This window comes from Panulirus ornatus, chromosome 6 (genome assembly GCF_036320965.1).
Source record: "Panulirus ornatus isolate Po-2019 chromosome 6, ASM3632096v1, whole genome shotgun sequence".
NCBI classification, from domain to species: domain Eukaryota; kingdom Metazoa; phylum Arthropoda; class Malacostraca; order Decapoda; family Palinuridae; genus Panulirus; species Panulirus ornatus.
Genome location: NC_092229.1, coordinates 14,783,050 through 14,796,611, shown reverse-complemented (window position 1 = coordinate 14,796,611; position 13,562 = coordinate 14,783,050). Strand labels below are relative to the sequence as shown.

At 35.4% G+C, this 13,562-nt stretch overlaps 1 protein-coding gene across 3 annotated transcripts in view; it reads right to left on the bottom strand.

The window, feature by feature from the left end:
• The window catches only part of NANS (N-acetylneuraminic acid synthase), a 70,397-nt gene that overhangs the window by 15,991 nt on the left and 40,844 nt on the right, over positions 1-13,562 (bottom strand). The window contains exons 6-8 of one of the 3 annotated variants that reach the window (XM_071662572.1): positions 10,244-10,414; positions 8,712-8,922; positions 7,405-7,703 (exon numbers count right to left, since the gene is read on the bottom strand). In XM_071662572.1, the coding sequence (XP_071518673.1) occupies positions 8,737-8,922; positions 10,244-10,414 (357 nt within the window). In that variant the 3' untranslated portion in view covers positions 7,405-7,703; positions 8,712-8,736. Of the gene's footprint in view, positions 1-7,403; positions 8,923-10,243; positions 10,415-13,562 lie in introns of those variants that run through there. The other 2 variants (XM_071662574.1, XM_071662573.1) reach the window with 2 other exon arrangements.

The window sequence follows — 13,562 nt, the reverse complement described above, 5'->3', positions numbered from 1 at the left end:
TTTGCCATGGCCATCCCCATGAGAGAGAGTTTGTGAAGGGAATAGGCATTAGAGATATAGATGAATAGATAGAAGTGAGCATCAGAGAATCTGCCTTTGTACAAGTTAGTCAGAACATGAGAGCTGACTTTGTCCAAGTTAGTTTCAGCTTGAAAAGATGGTTGCCTCTATCCAAGATTATATTAAACTTGAGAATAATGCCATCTCTGTCCATTTGAAACTGAACATAAGAATATAATTATCTCTGTGCAAGTTAGATTGTACATGGAAAGATACTTGCTTCTGTCCAGACTAGACTAAACATGATTGAGCTGAATATGAAAACATGGCTTCCTTTGTACAGTTTAGGCTGAACATGAAGGATGGTTGTCTTGCCCAGATTAGACTGAACTGTAAATCATACTCCACTGAACATGGAAAGATGGCTGTCTCTGTACAGGTTTGACTAAGTGAGAGCATATGTTTGTCTCTGTATAGGTCAAACTGAATATATGATGGATGCCTGTATATACAAGTTATGCCGAACAAGAGATCAGAGTTGCTCTGAACAGGTTAGACTGAAAATGAAAAGATTTTTACCTCTGTTCAGGATAGAGTGAACATGAGATGTTTGCATATGTTCAAGTTTCACTACACATTAGAACATAGTTGCCTTTACAAGTTAGAATGACTTAAAGATAACACTGATCATGAAAGGTGGTTGCTTTTGTAGGGTTACTTTGGACATGAGAATAAAGTTGCCTCTGTAAAGTATGACTGAACATGCAAAGATAGGTGAATTTGCTTATATTAGAGTGAAGATGGAAAGATGATTACATCTGAATGTATTAGGAGTTTGAGAACATACAGTAGCTATCTCCATACAGGTTAGACTTAACATGAGAAATTTTTCCCTCCACCCAGTTATAATGATGGTTGCCTTTTCAGTTTAAATTTGATATAAGAAGATGGTTCCTTATGTACATGTTACACTGGACATAAGAACATGGTTGTCTCTCTATATAGATTATACTAAATTCTTTTTAAGGGTGAAAGTTTAGCATGCTCGACACTGAGAATTTGGTTGATTCTGTACAAGTTAAACTGAACATGACAAGCAGACTAGTGTTTAAACTTGTTTGACTCTTTGCAAGGAAAACTGAATATTAGCGAGGTCAGTCTGATTGTAAAAAGTCTCGTTATATTTATATTATCATTCAAGATGAGGCAATTAACATTTGAAATTGGTGCAGGGTAACATATCTACCCAAAGGAGTAAGGTATCACTACCCTTTGCTCCAAGCCTTTAGGGTTGGAAATGGGGACCCCAGTTTTGCAAAATTCATTGCCGTAACTTTTGTTCCCTCAATTCTCTTAACTCACAAGAAAATTAAGTATATTATCCACTGAACCAGTACAAATGAATGCTTAAATCAAAAGCTAATTTATTTTTCTAACCATAATACCCAAAGATTATGCATTTAAATGCTGATAAAATAGTGATGAATATGAATCTCAAATTTATTGAAATCACACATCAAAACCATCCTACAGTGACATTTTAAGCAGGATGAAAATATGTTAGAAATGTTAGAGATCCTTCAATTTGTGTAAAAGCAAAATCTAGGTTAATGTATTCTTTAGATAATCAATATCAGGTGCAGCAGGAAACCATTCCAGCCATATGTGTAAATACAAATATTCAAAATCAAATAATAAAGACTGTGACAGTTAAACAGAAGAATCTTTGGACACCATAATGAGAGAAAATTAATCATTTGATCTTAGAATATAAATGACTACATAGAGGAGTGTTTCTAATACATGTTGAAGATGTACAATAAGGGTTCCAGCCCATTGAACATTTAGCAATCAATAGCTATTAAATCTAATGACATAGGTACATACATTGGGGGTGTTTTTGAGAATGAATGTTAATTTCTTGCACCTTTTATCACCGTTGTTTTGGTAAGCTGCCTCTTCCAAGTTAATAAAAGTAAAAAGAATTTTAAGAGTGATGTGGTTTAAAAAAGATTTTGAAATTTTAGCGGTGAATATTTTGCTAGGATCAGCTAAGAAGAAAGAAAGACCATTAGGCTGGTGATTACTTTGATTGCATCCAAATAGTTTTTTGCTATATGTGGACAAAGTCTAGTAATTTTCAAGCCGGTTATTAGTTTCTTAACTTTGACCTATTGAATGAAACATTCATGATTTTATTAGTTAGGTTATAGTGTATGAAATAAATTTGCAATCACACGAGTAACAGTTTACATAAAGAGAAGAAAGTGTTTATAGCAGTTATGGATTTAGAAAACATATCTGAATGTGACAGATCTTTGGGTGTTCTAATTCCATATCTGGGTGCATGAATGATGTTTGAATGCTTATGGAAACTTTTATGATGGATACATTGCATATAACTAAGTGGTGATGTGAGTGAATGATCCAAAGTAATGTGAATATATTTAACCCCTTCAACTGGCTCATGAATTTCTTGATGCTTTTGAAAAATGGGTGTATTTTCAGCAAAGGCGAAAGCAATGTCTCTTATGAAACAAAGAAAACATCATATAAGAATAAGAAAACTAGAGAAACGAGTGAAGCAGACTCATCTTTTCTTTGCAGGAATAAAACCTTCTGGTGGAAGAATATTTCCGAGATAGCCCTAAGCGCTACATAGCCTGGTGTTGATGTATCTCGACTGTCACTACATCATTTATGTATTGTTTTCATGTACTTGGTTTGTGTTATCATCAAATAGATTTTCTTCATCATACAGATCATAATGTACTTTTTTATTGCTATGGAGCAAATACTGCACAATGTCACCTACACTTTTAGCAGTCTGCTGTAACATCCTGTGCATGCAATGGTTGAAGGGTAACTGAATAATTCATGTGTAATTGCTGTGAGGAGGATTAGGCATCTCTTGTCACCACCATAGATTGATTAAAGTTTGATTGTTGGTGCAAAAACATGGATTGTAGATCTATGTGACTTACCCTTTACCAGGCAACATAGATCTATGTGGCTTACCCTTTACCAGGCAACATAGATCTATGTGAGTTTGGGTTAAAAGGTAGAAGTTGTATGAGGTCACCATGATTATTTAATGTTTGTATAGATGAATTATTACATCCAGTGATGAGAATAAGGTACCTTGATATAGATGCAACTCAATCATGGTGAAACAAAATGAAAGTGACATAGCTGCTGTATGCTGATGAGACTAAGCTCTTCACTGAATCAGAGGAAGAGGTGTTTGAAATGGTGGTTCATTTAATTAATTTGTGTAAAAAGAGTATGCTATGAGTACATGCAAGTAAAAGTATTTGTATACTTTCTGAAAGGGATGGGAGATTACAGTGTAAGATGTGTCTGTATGGTAAGACCTAGTGGTTAAGGGTGAGTTTAGATATTTTGAGGTTATATTCAGCAAGGATAGTACTTAGGATAACTGAATTTTAGAGAAGACTCTTACATGGAGACAAACTGAAGGTGAAAAGAAACCTCATCTGAATGGGCTTCATGGATTTGTGTCCCAAATAAAACGAATAGAGATGGATAACTTGCATAGTATAGATGAAATTAGGGTACACAGTTAAGAATTAAGATATGTTAAGGGTCAAATGTATGAAGAAATAATTAGAAAGGTACATGGATGAAAGATTTTTAGGATAGGATGGTCACACAGAATGTATAATAGATGGTAGTTGCTCAAGAAGACATGTTGTACAGTTGAAGGCACAAGGAACAGTTGAATGGATGCCAAGATTTTAATCAATTACAGCTGAGGATATTCAAGTAAGGATGTTAGATGAATAATTTAGGATCAGAGACAATGAAAGCATGTGGTGTTTAGAGCTGGTGTAAATGGAGATCTCAGTCTCATTTTGATTAATTTGGCAAGCAAAGAGAAAAAGTAAAATGCATTATTATGTGTGAAGTTCGTGCTTCATCTTAACACACTGGGCATGGTTGGAGGATGTATATGAGTGATCTGAGAGACTGTATGTCTCGATACATCCAGTGGAATTAGGAAAGAATGTAATGGTGACCAACTGCACCCTTCTAAGTATACTGTGTTAGTTACCACTGCTCCTCAAATATTAGTCAGTATTTAACATTTATTGGAGTGCAGTGAAAATTTAAGGAAATTTTTTCTTTTTTTACTTTTTCCACTCCAGTTGACTTGGTGAAATTGAATTAGCATTGTGATAAAGTCAATGGTGGTAGTTCTCCAAGAATTTCAAAATTAGATGAATTCATTATCATATATGTTATTCTGGAAACTATAGGATCTAGAATTACCCTTAGAGGCACTATGAGCTGAGGTTGTTTATTAAACTTTTTCAAAGCTAGAGATTTTGTTAACCTTTCAACAAAAATTTCACCATGACACCAAATAATGCCAAAGGCCTGTTTTTTCTGCTCTTTATGGTTAATCATGGCATCATATAAATCAATCAATCATAACATTTCATGAATACAGTATGTCATGAATATCAACATATCACGTCAGTTTTTGACAAAAAATAACTTTTATATGGCCAGTCCTAGAATGTACGCTGCTTAATATTGCTGTTGTTAGTGAAGATAGATTATTTTAGAAAGTGATGTTATGGGAAAAACTTAGTGTATGTAGAATGTCCTGCAATTACATCCTGTAAGATTCAAGTATGGTTATAAAGCCAGACAGAATTGGGAGTTATCATTTGAGAAGAACTGCTCTTTCAGTCGTTTAGTAGAGAGACTGAGTGTACTTTTCTCATTTGGCAGAATGTTACCAATGATAGTTCTCCACATTTTAGACTTTTAAGCTTGAATTTTTACTCAGACATTTATAGACTTCAACATTTAAGTTTAAAAACTATATGAAACATAAAGCTTAAGTATAACATATGCAGTATCTGAAAATTATATGAAAACCATACATGAAATTTCTTTGGTGAAACAATTTATGTAATCATTATCTGTTATATACAAAGGTATTCTGTTACAGTGTCACAAGTAGTGAGTTATATACAAGGTATCCTGTTACAATGTCACTAGTAGTGAGTTTTATTATAAAATGAAAACAAGAAGGGTACATGTGAGTTACATAAACTAAACATGCTGGTTGTTGGTGCCAAGGTGACAATAATATGTCATGTCAGCAGTGATAATGCAACTAGCGCATCATTGATGACCACAAAAACGTATGATGTCTGTAAGCATCAAATAAGCTAAGATTGCCAGAATTTTTTGTTCCTCTTAACTTTTTTGATATATCCTATTTACTGATATGATTAAAATACTTTTTTGAATTTCGTGATAAACCCCGTATGGGACTATCTCTCAATTTTCAGATCTTTGAGGTTTAAGAGTTGAGGGGGGAAGTTTGTAACAGCAATTTTGAATGTGAGGGTAATTTCAATTTGTAGTTTTGGAGTGGTGGCTCAACTTTGGAGTGCAGCTTATAGTAACACTCAAAGCTTATTTGCTTGAAATATATTCAAATTGTACCCTGTGACCCAGAATAGAGTGGCTTGTATTAAGTAAATATGCTTTGTCAGTTACGCAACTCCAGGACCCTTTTTATGGGGCTCCTTCAACTTTGAATCTGCACTCCATGTGGAAGGAGGGCTACATGGACTCCTTTTGGGTGGGGAGGTATGCTGTATATACTCCTGTATAGTTCGAGTTTTGAAGACCAAATTTTTAGGTAAAAAATTAGGGGGTCGACCAAAATATGGGTAATAGTTCCATTAGGTTGAAATCTGTGTATGATGGGAAGTACTAGGAGCAACGTTTAGCTTCAGACATGAAAAATATTTACCAGTTACTGCCAGTAAACAATGGAAGTGTAAAATATGTTCCATTTAGTGATTAAAAGCACCATAACATTGTATTATGTAGAAATTTGTCATATTTATGGAAAATAAGAAGCAAGAAAATCAAAGTATAAACACAATTTCAATTTACAGCAATCATAAAGGCTTTTTAGGAGGGCCAATGCAAAGGCAAAGCCTCTGTAATCAGGGCTCTGCCATGTCAGATAGACAGTATGTGTTTTGCTCACCATTTTCAGTTAAAAACTGTTACATCACAAGAATATTTTACCTTGACTGTGCCTGAATGATTATATTCTCAGAATTGAATAGTAGTTTTGCTGAAACATGATGTAATTCAGTGTAGAATAAGATGAAATACATGAAGAAAACAAAAGACATTACCTAACCCTCTGATGTTCAAAAGATGTTACCTTTTTTCAATAGTTTTCACTTAAAATAGTTATATTACAATGATACTCTATTCATACTGTGCTTCATATAATACATTTACGGAAATGTAATATTTTCGCTGAAATGATGTACGTATTACTGTGGAAAGTGGGATAAGATGACAAAAGATGGTACCATTATCACTTTTCAAATTATTTGCAGTTGAAAAACTTGTTACAATAATATTCTTTGCTAAATTACTTGAATAGATACTTGAATGGAATTGTACAATATTTTAGCTGAAACCACCCACATTTCACTGTAAAGTGCTGTAATAATAAATGGTAAACATTTTGCCCTCATCACTAAGAGTTTCAGGCTCAGCAAACCTCAGTTTACAAGATATAGAGTGTTTTTAGTGAGAATTTTTTTAAATGAGTTTTATATCCCATAAAATAGGGTGCTTTATTCCCCTAACTTGTTGTTCCTTTACAATCAAAAACTTGGGTTGACCTGTACAAGAGGCATATCATAAATTAAAGATTTCTTGGCCAAAAATCAAGGGTCTACCTATACACAAAGTAAGCGTATAGACAAGTATATATGGTATGCTTGTGTTTTACATAGAAGAATACTTTTAAAAATTTCCACTAAAGATAGTATCAAGATAACTATTGCCCAGAATCAAACCAATGAAAATTATTTGTAATTTGTATGTAATGGACTTAGAGCTGTGGGGAATCAAAATGTATCCTGATATGCGGTTAACATCCTCCCCAAAACCAGGAAAATATATCATTTAGTCACATCTGAGATATATATGATTTTATGGATGGGAACCAGAGTTCAACAATTTTCATACACCACTCTGATATTGCACCTTCAGCACTGATCACTTTATCTGTGTATCTACTAATGAAATTCTTATGAAAAGGATCTTCAACCTTTCTGTACAAAGCTGGAGCAAGAAAGCAGCAATGTCTTTCCTGTGATGCAAGTTAATGATAATGTAATGTCACTTATAATTCTATTATATTCATTAGCAGTCAAGTAAAGAAAAAAAGTATGCTGCTTCTAACATTACTCTAAAGTAATGGAAAATGATGAACTTTTAAGTTTAGGCATAACCACTCTGAAATATGTTGCATGATGTAGCAGTCATATGTACTGAAGAAAAGTTGCCTTTGCGTGCTTGTTTGAAAAAAAATTTGTTTTCACATGAAGTGAGGTAAAGCACATTCCATTTATTTCAGTCTGTTTCATAAAAACTTGGCTCAAAATAACATAAAATGATAAACATGCAAATTAAAGCATAGCCACTATTAATCAAGCTGCATAATACAGTTGTGAGTTTATTGTAAAAAAAATGTTCCTTTAAACATTTTAGAAAATTTTCATATGTTATGTCTGTTAAAGCATATTACTTTTTGTGAGTCTTTTACAAGAAAATATTGCCTTCAAATATATTGTAAGCTTCTTCAGTTTCAACATGATGCTCAAGGACCAGGTAATGAAATCCTGTGGAAAAAAATGTGGGAAATCACAAAAATGCTACTCTCAAACATTAATAGTCAACAAATCTACTTAAGTATTATGACTTGCCTTTCTGAGTAACTGATCATGTCGTGTACTATTGTGTAATTCTGATTTGCACAAGACATTTGAATAAATGTCTGCGCAGGACACAAAATTACGAAAATTATGACTGAAAAGCAATGTAATGAATTGTTTAACAAATTTATCAAGTAAATTTGATTATACAGTTAACAAAGATTCATAAATATTTCATATAGTGGATCAAAAGTTAAAAGTAAATTTTTTAACTGATCTCCAAAGATATTCCAGGGATACTTTAAGATGTTTCACAAGTGATTTGTAAGTTATGTAGAAACAAATCTCAAAGAGAATCTGAAGAGATCTTGCTGTAACATTAAAAAGATCTTAACTCTGCAATGATATAATACTGTGATTGAAATTTTAATGTGATGTGTGCATATGTTCTGAAAGATAATATGCAGCTATAATCACAAACATCTAAGCTAATACATATTACAGTGTGCAACATGAAGCAGGGTAAAAAAATAATGTTTGTTTCCATTACTCTATATCATCATGTGCATTCAGTAATGTCAAAATGCGTCATCCTCATTACTCGCTTCACACTTGGAGACATATAGCAACTTCTCAGCCTTGTGGTATATGCACTCTTAGACTTTCCAATGTATAACTTTCCAAACATTTTCTATGGATCCATGTCAATGTATTACTTATATACAAATTATGTCAAAAAAATGAACTTGACTGCACTGCAAACAGATACTCACCATACAATTGCCACATCACAGAAGGTGGCACAACATCTTTCAGCATGTCTTGCAAGAAATACTGACATATTCTGTCACGTATGAACAAATTGAACACATTCATATCATTCTTACAAACAATCATATATCCCTAATCACATCACACTTTTAAACTCTAACAACACATACAAGGCTTTAGCAATTTTGAACACTCAATGCATACTTGATCATGGTGTACATCAAAATTCTCACAAGACATCTGCTTCCATTATACTCTCATCTTCTTCCACATCTCTGTTGAGGTAACCACCCACTAGTGAGTCAAGCCGCTGAGCTGGAATGCCCCGTGGGTCTGCTACTTTAGCCACCAGGTCACTTTCTTCCAGCATATGTCCTGCTTGAATTCGACGTGCAGCAACCAGTGACTTCCCAAGCTGGAGAACCACCAAAGCTTATTTGAATCTTTTAGATTACAACAGTTTTGTAACTAAATTAAATGGGTAACAAGTCCATGTAACGAGAATCAAAGGCAGTTGGCCATAATGCCAGCCATATTACTCCTTCGTATAAAAGGCCTTAGCAAGTGGTGTGTTCTAATGCCAGTCAATTTGGTTTGTGGATGGGACTTATCTGTTTTTGCTACCTTACCTTCACTTTTTTCAAGATTTATGACATGAAAAGTTAGCACATACATTTTCATTTAAACACTGAGAGGAATGGTTAAGAAATATTCAGCATGGATTGTCAAATCTGATACATGTAGTTCAATGAGCAAGAAATCTATATCTAAATCTCTGTCTAGGAATTTCCGTCTGTGTTAAACACTCTAAAACAGGATTTATGTTAATTATCAATCCCATCGTGTCATTGAAAAAAAAAAGAAAGTATTCAGCATGGCAAAAAAATGCCCTAGAAAACTGTAGAGCCTGATAGTTGGATGGACAGAGGATGCTACACTCATATTTTGCATTTCCTTGAAAGTGCAAACATGAGATAAGTAACAAAGCCCCTAATTGGATTGCAGAAGCTTTTATGTATTGTTTTCTAGCAATATCAAATGCTAATTCTTTAAAAGGACAAGTCTGATCACTAACTGCGAGTGGAGAGCTGATTACTGACTAAATTTTACGGCCCCTGGCATATAGTTTAACATCTCGCCCTCTTATAGTAAGATATGGTTTAAACAGTTGTTTGATTTGCCAGAGGAATGAAATTTATTTTAAAGTAAACTTTAGATTGAATATTATGACTATATTGTAATCTCCAGATGCATTCACCTCTCACTTCACTTCAACTAGTCCTTTAGTAAGTCTGTTGTACAATATGAAATGTGTTGCATATCCTCTGATATAAAAGCAATATGAAAAGAAGAACATTAATAATTGATTCATAGACAAGTAAACACTGTGGTTATGAATTAATTAAGGCTTTTACCAGCATGGAACCATATTAATATTTAGCTCCTGCGAATTCAGAAGTGAATATAGATTTTCTAAAGGTAATTAAAGTTGTTTCTGCTCTATGACAAAAATTAGGTAACATGCCATTGGCCAATTTGGTTAATGTTAAGAAACACTGAATAATGAAGAATGACATCAGGGGTGAGGAGCAATGATAAACATTAAGATGAACAACACTGATGAGAAATTCTAATTATAACATTTTTGAGAAATAATTGGTAACAGGACATTAAAAAAAAAGAATTTTAGGATGAAGGACTACTCAAAGCATGAGATCTTTATTGAGACAGCTAACCTTCATATGACAAGCTTCCTCACATGGTTGGAAAGCTTTAAGTGGACTTCCAAGAGCAGCTTCCACAGTTCTGATGGCCTTAACTAGTTCTCTTAATTCATGAGGTTCCAGTGAACAGGAATGGTCACTTCCCTTCCAATTCCTATTCAGAGTCAGGTGACGCTCCACTACCTGTGATACAGAAACCTTTCAATAACACATTTCAGTCATTGATAATACAAAAAATGAGGTGTGAAGTGTCCACCTCTGCAAGGCCCCATAAGGGCAACATGATGACATCATCTTCATGATCACAGGGAAGCAATGACAGCCACAAGTTCATGATCCTCTGAGGCAAGTGTGGTCACCATAGTCCATGATCCTGGGTGAGTAAAATGGTGACAACATCTTCTTGATTAGGGAGACAAAACAGTGGCCACATCTTCCTGATCCCTTGTAGGCAATAAGTTGGCCTCATTTTCATGTATAATGGCCAAACCAAAACCCCAGCTGAAAAATGTGATGGCCAGATCATGAATACATGTGTCCAATTGAGTAAGAGGCTCTGGGTGTTAAAAAGGGTGTTAAAAAAAGAAAGAAAATTGCTACCTCTTCCACTGCTCTCATCCCTGATCAGGGATTTGCTGATGTGAACCATATATTCTAATGTTCTGTGGATAATAGCCTCACAGAGGACAGCACACCACCACCCATGCAACACATTACTTCCTGCTACTTAGTAACCAGTTAGCAGTCATGGCAAGTGCATCATGACCATAATAATTCTGTAAGTTGTATTCATCTGAAGAAGACCAAGCATTTAATGAAAAACAGTGATACTAAAAGTGATGATTAGGAACTTGATGAAGAATTGGGTCTAGGAGGCAAGTGTCTGGGACAAGAAAGATGTGGAAAGTGACAGCAATAGTGGTGATGAGAAGGGAACCCTCATACAAGAAATTTCTGTATTTGTGGGGTCTGATGGATGTAATTATATACACCAAAAGCTTATGATTTGGGGTCTGATGGATATAATAATATACATCAAAAGCTTATGATTTTGATAGTTTTAGTAGTGTCAGTGATACTAGTAAGTTGACTGAAGAGTCCAGCATCCTAAACTACTTTCACTTATTATTTTGACCACGCATGAACTCTGATTTTTCTATTTAACAGGAAAGGCACTGGAGTATACACTAGAGAGATGTAAATTGTGATAATTTCCAGGTAGAACTGAGTTCAAGCTATTACAATACAGATGAAGAAAGGCCACACACACTTTAATCCATTCTCTAGCTGTCATATATGGTGGATTTAAATTTATAAAGAAGGGGGTGACTGTGTTGTTAATTGGTTGGTGAGGATATTCATTGTCTGTATGGATCATGGTGAAGTGCCTAAGGATTGGCAGAATGCATGTATTGTGCCACTGTACAGAGGTAAAGGGGATAAAAGTGATTGTTCAAACTACAGAGGCATAAGTTTGTTGAGTATTCCTGGAAAATTGTATGGGAGGGTATTGATTGAGAGGGTGAAGGCATGTACAGAGCATCAGATTAAGGAGGAGGAGTGTGGTTTCAGAAGTGGTAGAGGATGTGTGGATCAGGTGTTTGCTTTGAAGAGCGTGTGTGAGAAATGCTTAGAAAAACAGTTGGATTTGTATGTAGTACTTATGGATCTGGAGAAGGCATATGACAGGGTTGATAGAGATACTTTGTGGAAGGTCTTAAGAGTATATGGTGTGGGAGATAAGCTGCTAGAGGCAGACAAAAGTTTTTATCAAGTAAGAGGAGAGTGATTGGTTCTCAGTGAAGATCGGTCTGCAGCAAGGGTGTGTGATGCCCCCATGGTTGTTTAATTTGTTTATGGATGGGTTGCACAGGGAGGTAAATGTAAGTTTCGGAGAGAGGGGTGAGTATGCAGTCTGTTGGGGATAAGAGGGCCTGTGAAGTGAGTCAGTTGTTGTTCACCGATGATACAGCACTGGTGGCTTATTTGAGTGAGAAACTGCAGAAGTTGGTGACCAAATTTAGAAAAGCGTATGAAAGGAGAAAGTTGAGAGTAAATGTGAATGAGAGCATGGTTAACAGGTTCTGCAGGGTTGTGGGACATGTTGGTTTGGATGTGAGTCTGAATGGAGAAAAATTAGAGGAAGTGAAGTGTTTTAGATATCTGGGAATGGACTTAGCAGTGAATGGAACCATGGAAGCAGAAGTGAGTCAAAGGGTGGGGTGGGGGGGAGGTTAAGAGTGATGAAGAATGTGTGGAAAGAGAGAACATTATCTCAGAGAGCAAAAGTGGGTATGTTTGAAGGAATAGTATTTCTAAAAATATTATATAGTTGTGAGGCATGGGATATAAATAGGTGGGTGGATGTGTTGGAAAGGAAATGTTTGAGGACGATATGCAGTGTGAGGTGGTTTGATCAAGTAAACAATGAAGGGGTAAAAGAGATGTATGGAAATAAAAAGAGTGTGGTTTAGAAAGCAGAAGAGGGTGTGTTGAAATGGTTTGCATATATGGAGAGAATGAGCGAGGAAAGACTGACAAAGAGGATATATGTGCCAGAGGTGAAGGAAACAAGGAGAAGCAGGAGACCAAATTGGAGGTGGAAGGATAGAGTGACAAAGATTTTGAGCAATCATGGTCTGAACATACAGGAGGGTAAGAGGCGAGCTAGGAATAGAATTAATTGGAACGATATGGTATACTGGGGTCGACATGCTGTCAATGGACTGAACAAGGGCATGTGAAGCATATGGGGTAAAACCATGGAAAGCTCTGTGGGGCCTGGATGTGGATTGGGAGATGTGGTTTTGGTTCATCACACATGACAGCTAGAGACTAAATGTGAATGAATATGGCCTTTTTTGTCCATTTTCCTGGTGCTACCTTGCTGAAATAGGGGATAGCGATGCTATTTCAAGTGTTTGGGTAGTGACGGGAATGGATGAAGGCAAGCAAGTACGAATATGTACATGTGTATGTATGTATATATCTGTGTATTTATATGTATATGTTAAGTATATGTATGTATATGTACATGTATGAGCATTTATGTGTACATGAGTGGATGGGCCATTCTTTGTCTGTTTCCTGGAGCTACCTCGCTTATGTGGGAAACAGAGATTAAGTGTAATATAATTTGTTTATGGATGGGGTTGTTAGGGAGGTGAATGCAAAAGTTTTGGAAAGAGGTGCAAGTATGCAGTTCTGTTGGGGATGAGAGGGCTTGGGAAGTGGGTCAGTTGTTGTTCGCTGATGATACAGCACTGGTGGCTGATTTGGGTGAGAAACTGCAGAAGTTGGTGACTGAGTTTGGTAAAGTGTGTGAACGAAG